Source organism: Bufo gargarizans, chromosome 11 (genome assembly GCF_014858855.1).
Source record: "Bufo gargarizans isolate SCDJY-AF-19 chromosome 11, ASM1485885v1, whole genome shotgun sequence".
NCBI classification, from domain to species: domain Eukaryota; kingdom Metazoa; phylum Chordata; class Amphibia; order Anura; family Bufonidae; genus Bufo; species Bufo gargarizans.
The window spans coordinates 90,366,029-90,379,985 of record NC_058090.1 but is presented as its reverse complement, the minus strand read 5'-3'; the positions used below and the strand labels follow the sequence as shown (position 1 = coordinate 90,379,985).

Below are 13,957 nucleotides of genomic sequence, written 5' to 3'. Positions count from 1 at the left end.
GCTAAGGACTTATTTGCTCTTAATTATGCCCCCTTATTATCCTCAGTTAGGAAGCAGCTGAACTCTATTAAACTGACGTTTATTTCTTGGTGTGGCAAGAGGAACTACCTTAAGACCTTTATATCTCCTAAATTTTTGTACCTTTTGCAGGTTTTGCCTATCTGGTTGCCGCACTCATTTTTTGTAGACATCCGCAGAGTTTTCTCCCTCTTTTTGTGGGGAAGTAAACCCTCAAGAATTGCATATTCAGTGTTGACCAGAGAGAGGAGGTTTGGCGGCTTTGGTCTGCCCGACATGCGTTCCTACTATATGGCCTTTCAACTATTTTGAGGTCTATCCCTTCTTAATAACGCTTATAGTGCTCCATATGTGTGTCTTGAGCGCTCTCTGCTTTCCACCAGAATGAAGCGGATTCTCTGGGGGCTGTCCCCTTGTTCTCCGGGTAGTTCCTCTTTGCCACCCCTATGGAAGAGTATGTTGGTTGAGTGGGCCAAGCAGTTTAAGGATAGAGCACTTGAGTTCCCCATACCGGGTACTCCACTCTCCTCTTTGCAGTTTTATGTCCATCCGGAAGCCAAAAAGCCCTCAGGTATCTGGCCTCTTTTGGCTGAGATCCCTTTAAGTGAGATTCGGTCCCCAGATGGGACCCTGGATTGGTCCACGGTCTTGAATGACCCTAAAGTCAAAAAAGCTCCCTTCCTACAGAGTTTCGCCCTGCAGAAGGAGATTAAGTTGATTAAGCTACCGCCCCCCACCACCTCTGGACCCCCCTCTTGGCTGGTTAGGAGGTTATCAGACACTCGTAGGATCCCTAAACCGCTGTCTACCATATATAAGGAGTTACTTTTGGCTTCCCCCCCCTGAGCTACATTTCCTGGCTTCATGGGAAAGGGAATTGTCCATCCACCTTACGGACCCGGAAATGGCTTTTGTCCTTACACACTCTCATGGCTTTAGCCGCTGTATTAAGATACAAGAAAACTCGTATAAGCTGCTTACAAGATGGTACAAATCCCCGGAGTTCTTGCATAGGCTTAATGCAGACTTTCCAAGTGAGTGCTGGAGGTGTAGAAAAGACGTAGGCTCTCTGTCACACATTTGGTGGCACTGTGAAAAGATTAAAGCTTTCTGGTCTAGTATAGAAGCACTGATAAATGAGGTGTGTGCTAAGCAGGTTAAGCTGGATCCCAAACTGATCCTGCTTTGGTGCCCTAATGACTCGCTGTCCGCCTGTAGATCTGATCTTCCCACTATGCTTATCATGGCGGCGAGACTGCTCATCCCGCTGCTTTGGAAGGATAATGAACCTCCTACTATTTCGATGTGGAGGGATAAGGTGGATCAGATCTACAGATTCGAAGAGCTGGCCCATTGGGAATCTTGCACGCGTTCCTGCTTTTTGAAAATCTGGTCACCCTGGAAGACATATAGGAAGTTTCCTTGACGGAGTTGGGAAAACTCCCCAACCCCCCCGTCCCCCCCGTCCCCGTCCCCGTCCCCTTCCTTCCCCTCTCTTTTCCTCTTATTTGTGTTATATTTGATTTTTATTGTCTGTCACATTTGATGTCTCATTTTGTACAACGTGTTGCACTGACATGCAATTGTGGTCACGTCCATAGACGATTTGTGGTTATGCCTTACCATTAAATCTACGATGGAATGTGATCAAATGATATGCCTTATTCTTTGAATAAAAATAAATTTTGTTAAGAATATAGCTCTCAGAATTTGTGGAATAGGGAGGGATTTTGTCCTCTCTTTAAACATATTTTTATAGTATAAAAAAAGAAGGTAATAAATCACTTCATTTTCTTTTATTTCAACAAAAAGATCAGACATCTTCAATAATTAGTAATTGCTTCCAGTTTACACTAATCAGACTTTCCCCCCACTAAACATCCAAATCTGCAGTGTGTTATTACGTACAGTTGCCTATGGGATGTATCTATCATTCTGGATCCAGATCTGATCTGATTAAAGGGCGAGAACAGACTCTGTGATGGTGTGGAGCTTGGATCAGGTCATTGTCGCTGTGTCTGTTTGGCCACCGTGATCTGAGCTTATATGACGGTATGAACCTAAATGGTCACGTGTATATATAAATTGTCCATTTATACAGTTTTTATACATTGGAGAGGGAATCTTCCCCTTTGTCTACCATTTTAGAACAGGAGTCCACAGTTTAATGGCAACGTTTTCTTCTCTATTAACATCCAAAACTAAGTTCTAAATTTTGAACACAGTGGATTGTGGGAGCTCAGATGATAATGAGGCACTTTTAGCTAAATTGTTAGGTCACAGGACCTGTCTTATGTCTCTACGGATACCCAGCAGAATATCTGAGTTTCACTGGATGTGACTATAGTATAAAATGGATCAAAAGTGAAAATAATTTTCTCAACCTGTTGTTCAAACTAGGACATAATTTAAAAAGTGGAGCTACCTGAGTGCTATATATTTGAAGAATTACTTTCTTTAGGATAGACAGAGTAAGAATATTTACTTAGCCTGGTTGCTGTGGAAAATAGGCAACAAAGGGGTGGAAAATACTTGTGGTAGGGGTCAACCAGCACTGGATGGGGCAGGCCACAGTCTAATTGTATATAGCACCTCCCTGTGACTCTGCTTTAGTGGTATGTTGGCCAAATGTTGCCTCGTTTAGGAGCCATTGAGCCTGTGACATTTGGCCACCATGGTATGACTTTATTTTCAAGATGCAGACTGGTTAGGATCTTGAGATGTGGTCACATCATTGAAGTGCTGCAAAAAAACAGAAGGACAGAGAGTGAATGAAAATGGGAAGGATAAAAATATATTCTGTGTAAGTGGTGGCGTACACCATGGAAGAACGGCCCGATGAGAAAATTGGGTTCATCTTCGAGGTGTTTCCTTGGCTAGTGTGTCTGCAGTATAACCAACCAACCTACTCCAGATCTATATTTCCAGAGCTCTAGCTATAGTTTCCTTCACATGGGGCAAGGATATTGCTGCCCTGGACCTACATCTAACCTAGCCAAGTCAGAATAAGTTGTTGGCTTAGATACCCATGGTGCCCAGCACCTTTGGCCCATTTCTGATAAGCCACCCATAGCTATGGCTGCATAAATCCTGTGAGAAAAGAAGGGAGTGTAGTGGTGTTAATACTAGATATTTAGGTATGTGTCTGCTTCAAACATATACCTACATGCCCATGAAGTGAAGATTCCAATCAGTTAGGCCATCTTAAACTACAGTTGTTTAGATTTTCCCTAGGGTAGCTGAGAAGGCAGCTAATAACACATCACACATATGGTTTTGATTACACACGGTGTACAGCCATCTTAGCAACTCCAAATGGCCTCATGTGACACAGTCCTATCATCTTTTAGGTAGGTGGTCTTTCTGTCTTCTTACCGGGCAAGCAATTTATCTGTGGTTCTTCCCATACTCCATCTGACTGGCACTTGATGATGGGTAAATTCCGTTTCACAAAGCCATCATCGCAACGATATCCTACCACAGAACTTATAGGGTATTTCTTTTTGGGACGGCCGTATATAGAAGCATTAACAACTTCGGGTGGAGGACCACAAGACACTAGAACAAACATTGACATGTGATGCCATAAAACACTCCCCTTCCATTATGGGACATAGTTAGGATGGCGACAAATTTTTTGTCAATCTTACCCAGGCCCATTTTACAGGTGTATGGAAGATGGTAGTTGCATGGAACATCACTCCAGAGACCTCCATCATGCCAACCCATGACCACACAGTCTTCACCGGAGAGAAAGTAGCTGTCAGGTTGTCCTTGGTTCCAATTTTCAAAAAGCTATAGGAAAAAAAAGTGGAAATGTTCAAGCGTTATAATACTGCCATGTGCATATGTATGAGGTACAGTTGTGGAAGTTTTGATAGGATAGTCTAAAGTTGACTTCTTAGTGGTTTTAGTCTAGCATAGGCTAAGGATACCTAGAGCTATGCAACTGGATGGATGTGTTGGGTCTATGAGATTAATGAAATATCAAAAATTGAAGGTTGATAGGCAAGTGGAAGCAAAAACCTGAAGTTTAAAATAATTTGTCTACTGTGAATTTTTATATGTGCAGGACACTATATATGACTTACCAGTGGGTTCCCATCTGACCACTGAAAGTCGCCTTCTATCGTCCGATCATTGAGGCCTGTCCATTGGAAGTCCTTATACTGATCTACAGTAAAATTAAAAATATATATATAATTGTGGGACAATAAATACCATATCACAACTCTACTTTCTTTTCTTTAAGGGACCATACATTTTTCTTTATGTAGGTAAGTTTAAGATGAGGTTTCATAGATTCCTATAATTTTAGGGCCTCAACAGTCCTGAAAACCTCCTGAATCCCGAGTCTCCACTACCTAAATGACATTAAGTTAATTGAATTCTACATTGTACACAATAGTGCATCTCAAAAAAGTTCATTTCCAGAGTCTCCAAGCTATGGAAATGTTCTACTAGCTGGTTCTACCAGCTGAAACTAGGATTGAGTGGAAGTTAAAAGTCATGAGAGCTCCAGTAATGAGCTTGAGGAAAATAGGGTCAGAAAATAAAGTAAAACTTCCCTCAAATAGCCCTATTGGACTGAAACATAGGGTTGGATAAAGGTTGGTCTGTGTTTTAAGGAAAATGTTTCACTTACCCATCCATCAGGCTCTTTGGACTTTCAGAAATGAAGTAGACCGCACCAAATTACATAAGTGTCCTATGTGTTACTAAAGTGTTTGGTAAAGGTGTAAAGCAGAAATGCATACATCTATAATAAACACAAGTATACAGTACAAGGAAAGAAATAACTCTTGATTTTTTTAGACAAACCCCCAATGTCTTATCCAAGTGGTAATGGTGGATCTTTCATCTTGTCTATGAAGATAACTTATCAAACAGAATGACATGTAGGCACGATATAGGCCATCAGGTTTCTGTTTAGTATAGTTAATTTCTTGCCTTAATGTGATAATCTTCCTTATGATGCAGAAGTTCTGGAGATATAAATTCTGGATCTTCTGAAATTTTAAATTACTACTTTCCTCTGTGTGGCATGGTACCTACTAATTCTGCTGATCGTGTGTACCTGAGTAACATGACATAACTAATATAAATATAAGGCATCAAAAATATCAGCAAATCAGAAGCTGGCTTCCACAAACCTGCCATGTTGGCATGACATCCCAAGACACCATAACTAGGTCAATGTTGATATGTTTTTTTTGCTTTAAGTATGATCTGCTGCAGGAGAACAATGCAAGGATGTAACTCCAACCTACCAATTCAAAAACATTCTGAATCTGTTGGTGTTTTGCATGCTAATGACTGAATTCTTACTTCGACATGTTTAAGTGTTTGACATGCAACTGACATATCAATTCAGTCATCTCCATCTTTTGAACCAAAAGGCTATGACTCTAGATACTGTTTTTTTGTACTGGGAGTGACCTAAGCATGATGGAAGTCTGGATGACTTATTGGAGAAGAACTTTGCTTGAGAGATAGTGCTGTTGCTAAGTGATGTAGCACTGTGTTCTTGTTTTGTCGAGTGCTATATAATAAGTCTTTGGAGAGGAGAGAATTAGAATCAGAAGTTTTTTAGGGCAAATTAGTTGACTTTCGAGGTGGCAGGTATCCTGTTTGGAGCCCATTAATACACGGTAATTTTCTATACTTACTGTTCACAAAGTCTTGTTCTTCAGGGGTCACAATGCTTACGAGATGACCGCCATATTCTCGGCAGTGGGTTTCAGCTTCTTCCCACCTTTTACGATCATAGAAATGCTTGTAGCAGAATCCTTGGAACGTGTCCCAATCCTCAAGACATTTATCTACATCTAACCAGAGATATTGACATTGGATCAGGAGGACAAAGGTAGATGTTTAGCAATTGTACAGAGAAATCTTTCTGGACTCTTCGATGGTTCCTATTATATATTAGCGACCACCCCTTTCTCTAATGTCATCTAGTTAACTAATCTTGGGATTGAACTATAATAGGGTTGGCTTCCAAAAGGGAATTGCCATGGAAGTATGAGTACTTGGGTTGAAAAGAATACAAACTGAGCAGGACAGAAGCAGGTCTAATGCTGAATACTGAAAAGACTGATACTTCAGCTCGTCTCTAGAGAATGAGAAGTAGGTAAAAAAAATCTCTCTTCCAGAAGGACAAAAGCTTTCTTTGTTTTGACTTAGCATTCTTTCATATGGCCCGATGTAGGGCCAAAACGAGGGCCGACAAACCATATAACAAGTCTATCGGTGTTCATTTCAAGGTACTTCCCACAGTCCGATGCAAACTACATAGGGAAAAAATAATGGTTGGAAATGTGCAGATGACAAATGATTGTTTTTGTGATTACATCAGTGGGGTGTTTAGTTGGCCCAATGATCAGTCGAACAAATGTTCCTATGAATGTTCATTCTTGCTTATTGGCCCATGTAAAAGGGCCTCTAGAGTATAGCCACCTAAATGTTGCACTAGATAGACAATTTTCTTATTTATGGTGGCAAGCTATTTTGCATACTTGATGGACCCAAGTTTTTGCTCTGCCTTGAATCGTTTCACTTTCTCTCACTTATGATTTATCATTTAAACTGAAAAGATATGTGCTTTGATGTAGTTTTCTACTACTTAAAAATGTTTAATATTTGGGACTTTGGGTAAGGTCCCATGGCGGTCCTCTTTTTATTTAAAGCCATTGCTATTGTATATAACATGCCTAAAAATCTCAATGGTTAGTTGATGTTCCTACATAATGACATGAGCACCCTCATGGTACTATAGATGGGGCACTGCTGTCAGGAGCCTAGAAAAATGAGTAGCGACCACTGTCCTGTCAATTGCTACAGGTGACCCACTATTCACTGATCTGTTTGATATTGTATCCCTTACATTCTCCTCATAGCGTCCCACATTTTACAAAAAAAATCCTTTACCCTGTTCCGTCTGTCCTACACACTGGTGCAAATCGTGAGGATGTCATAGTGTTTCTGACTATTTAAAGTTATGGAGCCCATACATTCCAGAAGGTCGCCTGGCAGTTTGAATGTCTGTATGTATGAGACACATGAATTATATTGTAATATTGACAAAGAGATAAATAGCTCCCTCTTCACTCACTTATATGACAGACTTTTCCAAAATAGCCTGGCAAACACAAACAGCGAAATTCACCATCGTCTTCATCAATGCAGGTTCCTCCATTTTCACATGGGTTGGGGTAGCAGATATCTACAACACAAGGTACAATAGGTACAATAGGACACTACTGATTTGCTAAAAAATGAACTAATTATACTATATCTAAAGAATATGTCATCGTTGATGACATCAGTAAACTTATGCACAGAAGCATAAAAGATTAGGTAAAGTTGTCTGATAAAGTGTTAGTAGAATGCATATTCTAAAAATTATTTGGGAAAGGGAATTCTATTTTTAGTTATCCTCTAAAATTCAGGTAAGTAAGAAGATACAATAAAAGTTCTTGATTTTCAATTACTACCAAATACTAGCACCAGGAACAGTGCTTTTTAGAAACATCACCACTTTGGAATAGGCCGAGATCCCTGGAGATCCCAGTTATGAAAAAATCCAACCAGTTCCAAAGGAGTTCATTCTGGGAGTAGGTGGTTCTGGTATCTTCTTAATAGGCCTCTGAAGTTGCCCATACCCATACGAGCATAGTCGTCTAGAACTGGCCAAATATTTTATGTGTATGGAGGTGTGCCAGATCTCTCTTGACGGATGATATTTGGAGGCAACTTAGGATCAGGCGTGTTGAATTTCAGTTCTGGCTACTACTTGAAGTCTCTGGAAGTAACAGATTCCTCTCTCCCCTTGCACGCTCAATGTGTATGGAGTAGTCAGGCGGAATTGCCTTTGGTCAAACATAAGAAGTTACTTAGAACTCAGAGCTCCACAGTTGATTTCATTGTAGCTCCAAAAAATTTCCTACAGTAAATCTGGGTTTTCCTCATCTATTATCCCTCAACTTATCACCACTTTGGGCCAAACTTATCACAGAGAAGGCAAATGTTTGATACTTAGGGTCTTTGATATCTCATGCATCCAGCCAATGTGGGGATCACCACGGCTTATTAATTGCCCATGGTGAATATCAATGTGCAGTGTATCTCAACCTTAATTGTCCAGTTTTTGTCCAGATCCACTGTGTTTAACTTCTAAGCTTTACTCAGTGGGCCATGCGCCTGCTGAGACATTACTACAAGTAACCACCAGTTGGACAGAACAAAAGTAAAGACATTTTTGATCAAAAACATTAACCTATATAAGCTAAAATTGGCCGTGAAAATTCAAGTGAAACTCTTGGAATTCCATTACTATATGAAATTGTCTGTGTTGATTAACTATTGATTTAAAATGCCATAAAGAAGGTGTTAGTGAAAGAATCAGATAGACACACACACATAAAGAAGACACCAGAAAGGAAATGAAGGAATAAGGAAAGTTATGACCTGAATCAAGTGCTTTAATTCTAAGAAAAGCATTTAATTTGGTTTATTTTTTTCATGGAAACAATCATAAAAATACTTCATAGAAGTCAACAAAAACAATGCAAGCTCTCGAATGATCAGACTGGTTGGACCCACATAGATCAGGCTGCTGACAGAGGTTCACAGATTCTAATGAGACAGTGAAAGGACAAAGCACAGAGGTAGAAGTAGAAGATTCATCTTAAGGCATTGGTGATGTAGTAGACCACCGAAAGAGTAACAGCCGTGCAGATATGCAGGTGGTTACCTGAAAAATTAATGGAGGATCCCACAATAGCTTTCTCGGTTGGGACTGCAGGCAGAGGATCTGACGGGCTCAGGGACGCAGTAGGTGGAATGGTCTTCTCTAAATTATGATGTGAAGAGTTCCTGGGATTGTTGGGTGATGAAGTGAAAGTTGTAAAGGTGGGAGATACATCTGTTTTGGACTCTAAATCTTTGGTATTCTCCACTGTGCCTATTATCGTTGTCTGCTCTCTTATATCCGTAATGATTGACTGGACACGAGACATATTGGGACTTAAAAGGTGAGAAACTGGCGCAGATGAAGTTTCTTTTGAGCCGTATAAACCTTGTGTGAGAAGCATAGGTGTATGGGTTGTGTTGTGTTGGCCGTCTTTCTCTACAGTTACATTGGTTTTATGTTTTTGAGTAATATTTGTGTTGACAGAGGAACCACTATTCAATGTAATCCATGTGGACTCTGTAACATCTCCACTTCCGTCTTCCCAAGATAATTTAGAACTGTTGTCAAGTTTTGGCTGTGAAGAAGGTGGTATGGGTGTTTTGGGATCCAGATTTGAGTCTAAGTCATGGACATCTTTTATGGGATCTTGAGTAGCACTAAAATAGTAACCAGAAGCTAGTTCCACCACTGAACCTTGGGTTGTCTGTGAATGTATGAGTCCTCCTGAAAACGCTGATTGATCTTCTTGTCCAGATCCTTCAAAATGGTCAGTGGATGGATGTACAGTGGGGAACATGTATATGGCAGTGGTTTGTGATGTTGTGTCAATAGCTTGATTATCATACAATTCAGCTAACTTCTTTTCAGTATCTGTATGACTTACTTCAACCTTTAGGGTAGAGGGGAATATGGTTGACATGACAGAACTATCATCTGCCTTAGTTATGTTATACTCATCTCCTTGATCTGTTTCTTTCTCAATGTTTGCATCCGTTTCATTTTCTCTTTTGGGAAACTGTGTAGGATCTGGGTTTTCATCAGTGTGATAGTAGTTTGCTGATTCTGACACAGCAACTCCAGGTTCCTGTGCCGAGCCAGTAAAGTTGTCATAGAAATTCTCTGCATGTGTGCTCACAATTATTACACTTAAGATGGAGTCACCTGCAGTCGGTAGAACAGGTCCTTCCACTGTTCTTCTGGTTGACTCAGAAGAAGTATCCTCTGGGACCAACCCAACCTTGGTCTCTGCCAAAATAAAAGCAATATACCTAGTGTTATCATAGGCTCACCCAACAAAGAGTAACCTCACCAACATATCATATCTCTATTTTTCTGTTCCAAGTTTTTAGCATTTTATTTTAGGGTTCAAGCCATTTTCCCTTCTATGGAAAGACTAAAACTGATCATGTATATTTGCTATTTGTTGACTGAGTGCTTGGCCAATAGTTTTCTCTCCTGTCACTCACATACAAATGCTTGCTCGGCCTGGCTTGTGCATGTACTCTGAATGGCGAGAAATGAATACGCTGCTGCCAGATGTCTGGTAGCAGCTTATCTCCTTAAGAACAAAAAGATTGGGCATATTGACATACAACTTTCCGATCCTTCTTTCCCCATTTGCCATCAGGGCACAGTCAGGAGGACCCCATTCATTTTTAATCTAGTCCTGCTGAAATTGGTGGTTTGGAAAACATTAAGCTAATGCGTATGAAGAGCTTTAGTTTGTTTAACATGACAGATCTGCTAATATATGGCCATGTGGGGCAAGCCATCATCAATGTGCATACAATGTTTGTGGTCAGAGCTATGGAAATTTGGTGCTTGCTTGCTTGCTATAAATATGTACCTTGAGAACTTTGTAAAATGGGCATATTAATGGTGTAACCTATTGTAGATTCTTCATTGTCATCAGAATGGTCTTCATAAGGTGGAAAACTTGCAAATGCAGGAGATAGGTCTTCTTCATCACTGACAATGCTTTCGTGAGTTTGAGATGTTGGGTGTGGTGGAGATGGTGGAGACTCTTGTTCGTCTTTGAGAACAGTTGTGTTCTTATCTTCTTGACTTGTTTTTGTCAGATGAGTCTCATCTAGTGGTATGGAGTGCACTAACCCTTGAGCTTCATTTTCAGCTTTTACATCAGGAAACTTTAGTTCTTCAAAACTTTCTGTTACTGTAATAACATCTCGGTCTCTAGGGACTGGAGGATCGTGTGTTAGCAAGGTGTCTTTGCCTGAAATATAAGAGAACATTGTAAAGTTTAGCAACACTGTGCATTAAACTTCGCCCATAAACTTGTCAGAAATATAACTTAAATGAACTAAAAATGAATTAATCATGTATGATTATATATTATAATGGTCAATATTCAAGGTATGTGTTGAAGGCATCAATGCATTATAGTTTTGGTTGCTTTCTCCTGATCTATTTTTCTGTATATTGTATGTCTTTACCTCTGAAACAGTACACATCATATTTTTCTTGGGAGTTGGGAAAACCGGTCTGGTTTCGGAACAGAAAGATAGTTTTCACTCCAGGGGCGTTACCACCACACCTTTCTCTCGGTGTCACAATAGGGTATCGGACACTTCCATCAGCCAACCAGCCTGGGTTGCACTGGTCCAGTCCTTCACTCCACGCAGAATAGAGTTGACCTGTTGTTGCTATCTCAGTACCCAGGGTCTTACAATGTTCTTTAGCTTCCACCAGGGTAAATTTGTTTGGTGATGAACTAAGAAATACTTGACCTACAATGAAAGGGCAGAGCGAAAGTCAACAAGTATATTCGTTCTTATGTGTGTATAGCACAGATTTAATTATAAGAAACTGTAAAGAAAGGTAGGGGGGCACAGTGGAAGGCTAGAATTAATTCAGTAAAAAGGAGTTTGGTGGTAAATGCTTCATCAGACATTGGCATTAACAAGGCACAGTTTTTGGGATGCTTTACAGGTATCATGAAACTGTCTGAGAAAACCACCAATAATCATATTGAAAATGGTCTTCGAGAGGGGTGGTTTCCTCTTAGAAAGATGGCTAGTATGCAAAGTTATATGGGAGAACTGAAAATTTGTCGCAAGAAGGTTAGGCGTATTTCTGGAGCAGATTGTGGTGCTAACATCCTTTGCGGCACAATCTGTGACTTTTCAATGCTCACGCCAGGTCTAAAAAAGTAGGCATGACGTGGGTGGGGAAGTGGGCTGGCATGGCGTGGCTAGTTAAGACACATAAAATGGTCTAAATGTAAGATAACTAGGAAGCTGTCTTACATTTAGAAGTGGCGGTGGATGCGCTAAAGTTATGTAGAGGCTGGCGCCTCTACATAACTTCGGTGGATCCATACCAGCTATAGAGGCCGCCGGTCTTATTAAATGACCCCCAAAGTTTATGGAAATAGTGGGCTGCACGTGTATTAACTAGGGAGATGCCCATAGCAATTAGATAAATGCTTTCATTTCCTGACTTTTAGGCTCCATTCACAGGTCCGCATCCATTCCGCAATTTTGCGGAACAACTGCGGACCAATTTATTCTCTGTGGGGCCAGAAGAGATGCGGAGAGCACACTATGTGTTCTCCACATCCGCATTTCCGGAGTGCGCCCCCGATCTTCCGGTCCGCGGCTCCAGGATAAAATAGAACATGTCCTATTCTTGTCTGCAATTGCGGACAAGAATAGGCAGTTCTATGGGGGTGCCGGCCGGGTGTATTGCAGATCCGCAATACACTGCGGACGTGTGAATGGAGCCTTACCTGAGTTTGCCTGCTCAAAACTGCAAAACACAATGCTATAGCCTTAGATAGTTAAAGTGTAAATTCTAAATAAGTGATAAATATGGAAATAAAAAGTGGACCACACTGACTCTCCATCAATTAAAGATCATTTTAAGTTCCACATAAATCTTCAAAATTACCTTTAAGGTCTTCTGCATAGCAGTAAACATCATACATGTCATCAGGATCCAGTACTCCATAGTTCCGAACCCCGGGAAACCCATCCATGTCTCCATAGCAGCCCTCTCGTGGAGTGTGTATGGGGTATCTATGAGGTGAAAAGTCAAGTACGTTTGACCTTGTTGAAAAGAGTTTGAATCTGAAAAAAAACCTTATTAGAAAATTGCTTTACCTGACGGTTTGATCTGCGATCCAACCAGCATCACACTGTTCAAAACCTCCATGGTAAGCAGCCAAGAGCTGGTCAGCGGTGGCTATGTGGGCCTTGATTCTTGCACATGCTTCCTGGGCCATGGTGAAAGTGTAAGTGTACCGATTGGTTCCTTCTCGATAGAGGAACACCACACCTGAAAATGATAGAGACCCAGATTATTTTTCTGTAAACAATGATAACATACAATAGCACTTAGTGTTATTACGTTGAAGGATGGCGAATTCCTGATATGTTTAACCCTTACCTCTTACCAGACTTGAGAGTGACGTAAAAGAGCTTCTCTTACTCTGGAGGACTTATAACATCCATCAATCAGACTAATGCCCCATGGATTTCAAAGGACAATGTGCAATACTTCATTTCACCTGTGGTGGTGCTGCAGGAAAACTGAACACTTTTTACTGTGTTCACCTACAGGTTACAGTTTATCACTGGGAGTCCTTGGGCAACCTGTGATCAACTTATTGCTGGGGACTTATGTAACAAAAGGCATTGTGCAAAGTAGCCCCCATCTACAGTCTGGGTCCTTAGACTAATTCCCAATACCTTTGTTTGCTAACATTGTAGGAGCTGTGGAAAGACAATCCTGACTCGAGATAAGACCAACCATTAAAATAAAGGAAGTCACCAAATTTCAATTGGGTCCTCTTTCTGTTGGGTCTTGAAGCAGCCATAAGGACAGTTTATGTCCAGTTGCACAATGGACACTGATTAGATATAATCTGAGATTATGAAATAGCTATGGCAACTGCAAAAAAAAAATTGTGAGCTCCTCCAATGTTGATGATACTGTGGCCAAACCTATGACCCACCACCAATGGAAGAGGCATATTTTCCTTAAGGAATAACTCAGATTGGAGTACAGTGGTTTGTTTGAAATAGAAATATCCTACAAAAAATATTTATATGGAGCAAACTGATATGAAGGTGACTACTGACAGATATCCCTCACCTATTTTTGATCTCTTAATAAATAAGTGAAGGAGTAGACATAAAAGTTCACCTTTTCTACACATGCATCGTAAGACTGTGAAAGATTCATCAAGTACATCTAACCCTTATGAGGCAGATACCAACTTGA

The 13,957-nt window shown here is 40.6% G+C and overlaps 1 protein-coding gene across 2 annotated transcripts in view; it reads right to left on the bottom strand.

The window, feature by feature from the left end:
• Nucleotides 1-1,823: 1,823 nt before the first annotated feature.
• BCAN (brevican) overlaps nucleotides 1,824-13,957 on the bottom strand; it is a 43,545-nt gene continuing 31,411 nt past the window's right edge. For both annotated transcript variants that reach the window (XM_044271985.1, XM_044271986.1), the window contains exons 4-14: nucleotides 12,835-13,009; nucleotides 12,623-12,750; nucleotides 11,167-11,460; nucleotides 10,560-10,946; nucleotides 8,774-9,958; nucleotides 7,133-7,243; nucleotides 5,688-5,846; nucleotides 4,110-4,192; nucleotides 3,669-3,813; nucleotides 3,394-3,576; nucleotides 1,824-2,760 (exon numbers count right to left, since the gene is read on the bottom strand). In XM_044271985.1, coding sequence (XP_044127920.1) covers nucleotides 2,750-2,760; nucleotides 3,394-3,576; nucleotides 3,669-3,813; nucleotides 4,110-4,192; nucleotides 5,688-5,846; nucleotides 7,133-7,243; nucleotides 8,774-9,958; nucleotides 10,560-10,946; nucleotides 11,167-11,460; nucleotides 12,623-12,750; nucleotides 12,835-13,009 — 2,861 coding nt within the window. In that variant the 3' untranslated portion in view covers nucleotides 1,824-2,749. The remainder of the gene's footprint in view (nucleotides 2,761-3,393; nucleotides 3,577-3,668; nucleotides 3,814-4,109; nucleotides 4,193-5,687; nucleotides 5,847-7,132; nucleotides 7,244-8,773; nucleotides 9,959-10,559; nucleotides 10,947-11,166; nucleotides 11,461-12,622; nucleotides 12,751-12,834; nucleotides 13,010-13,957) is intronic.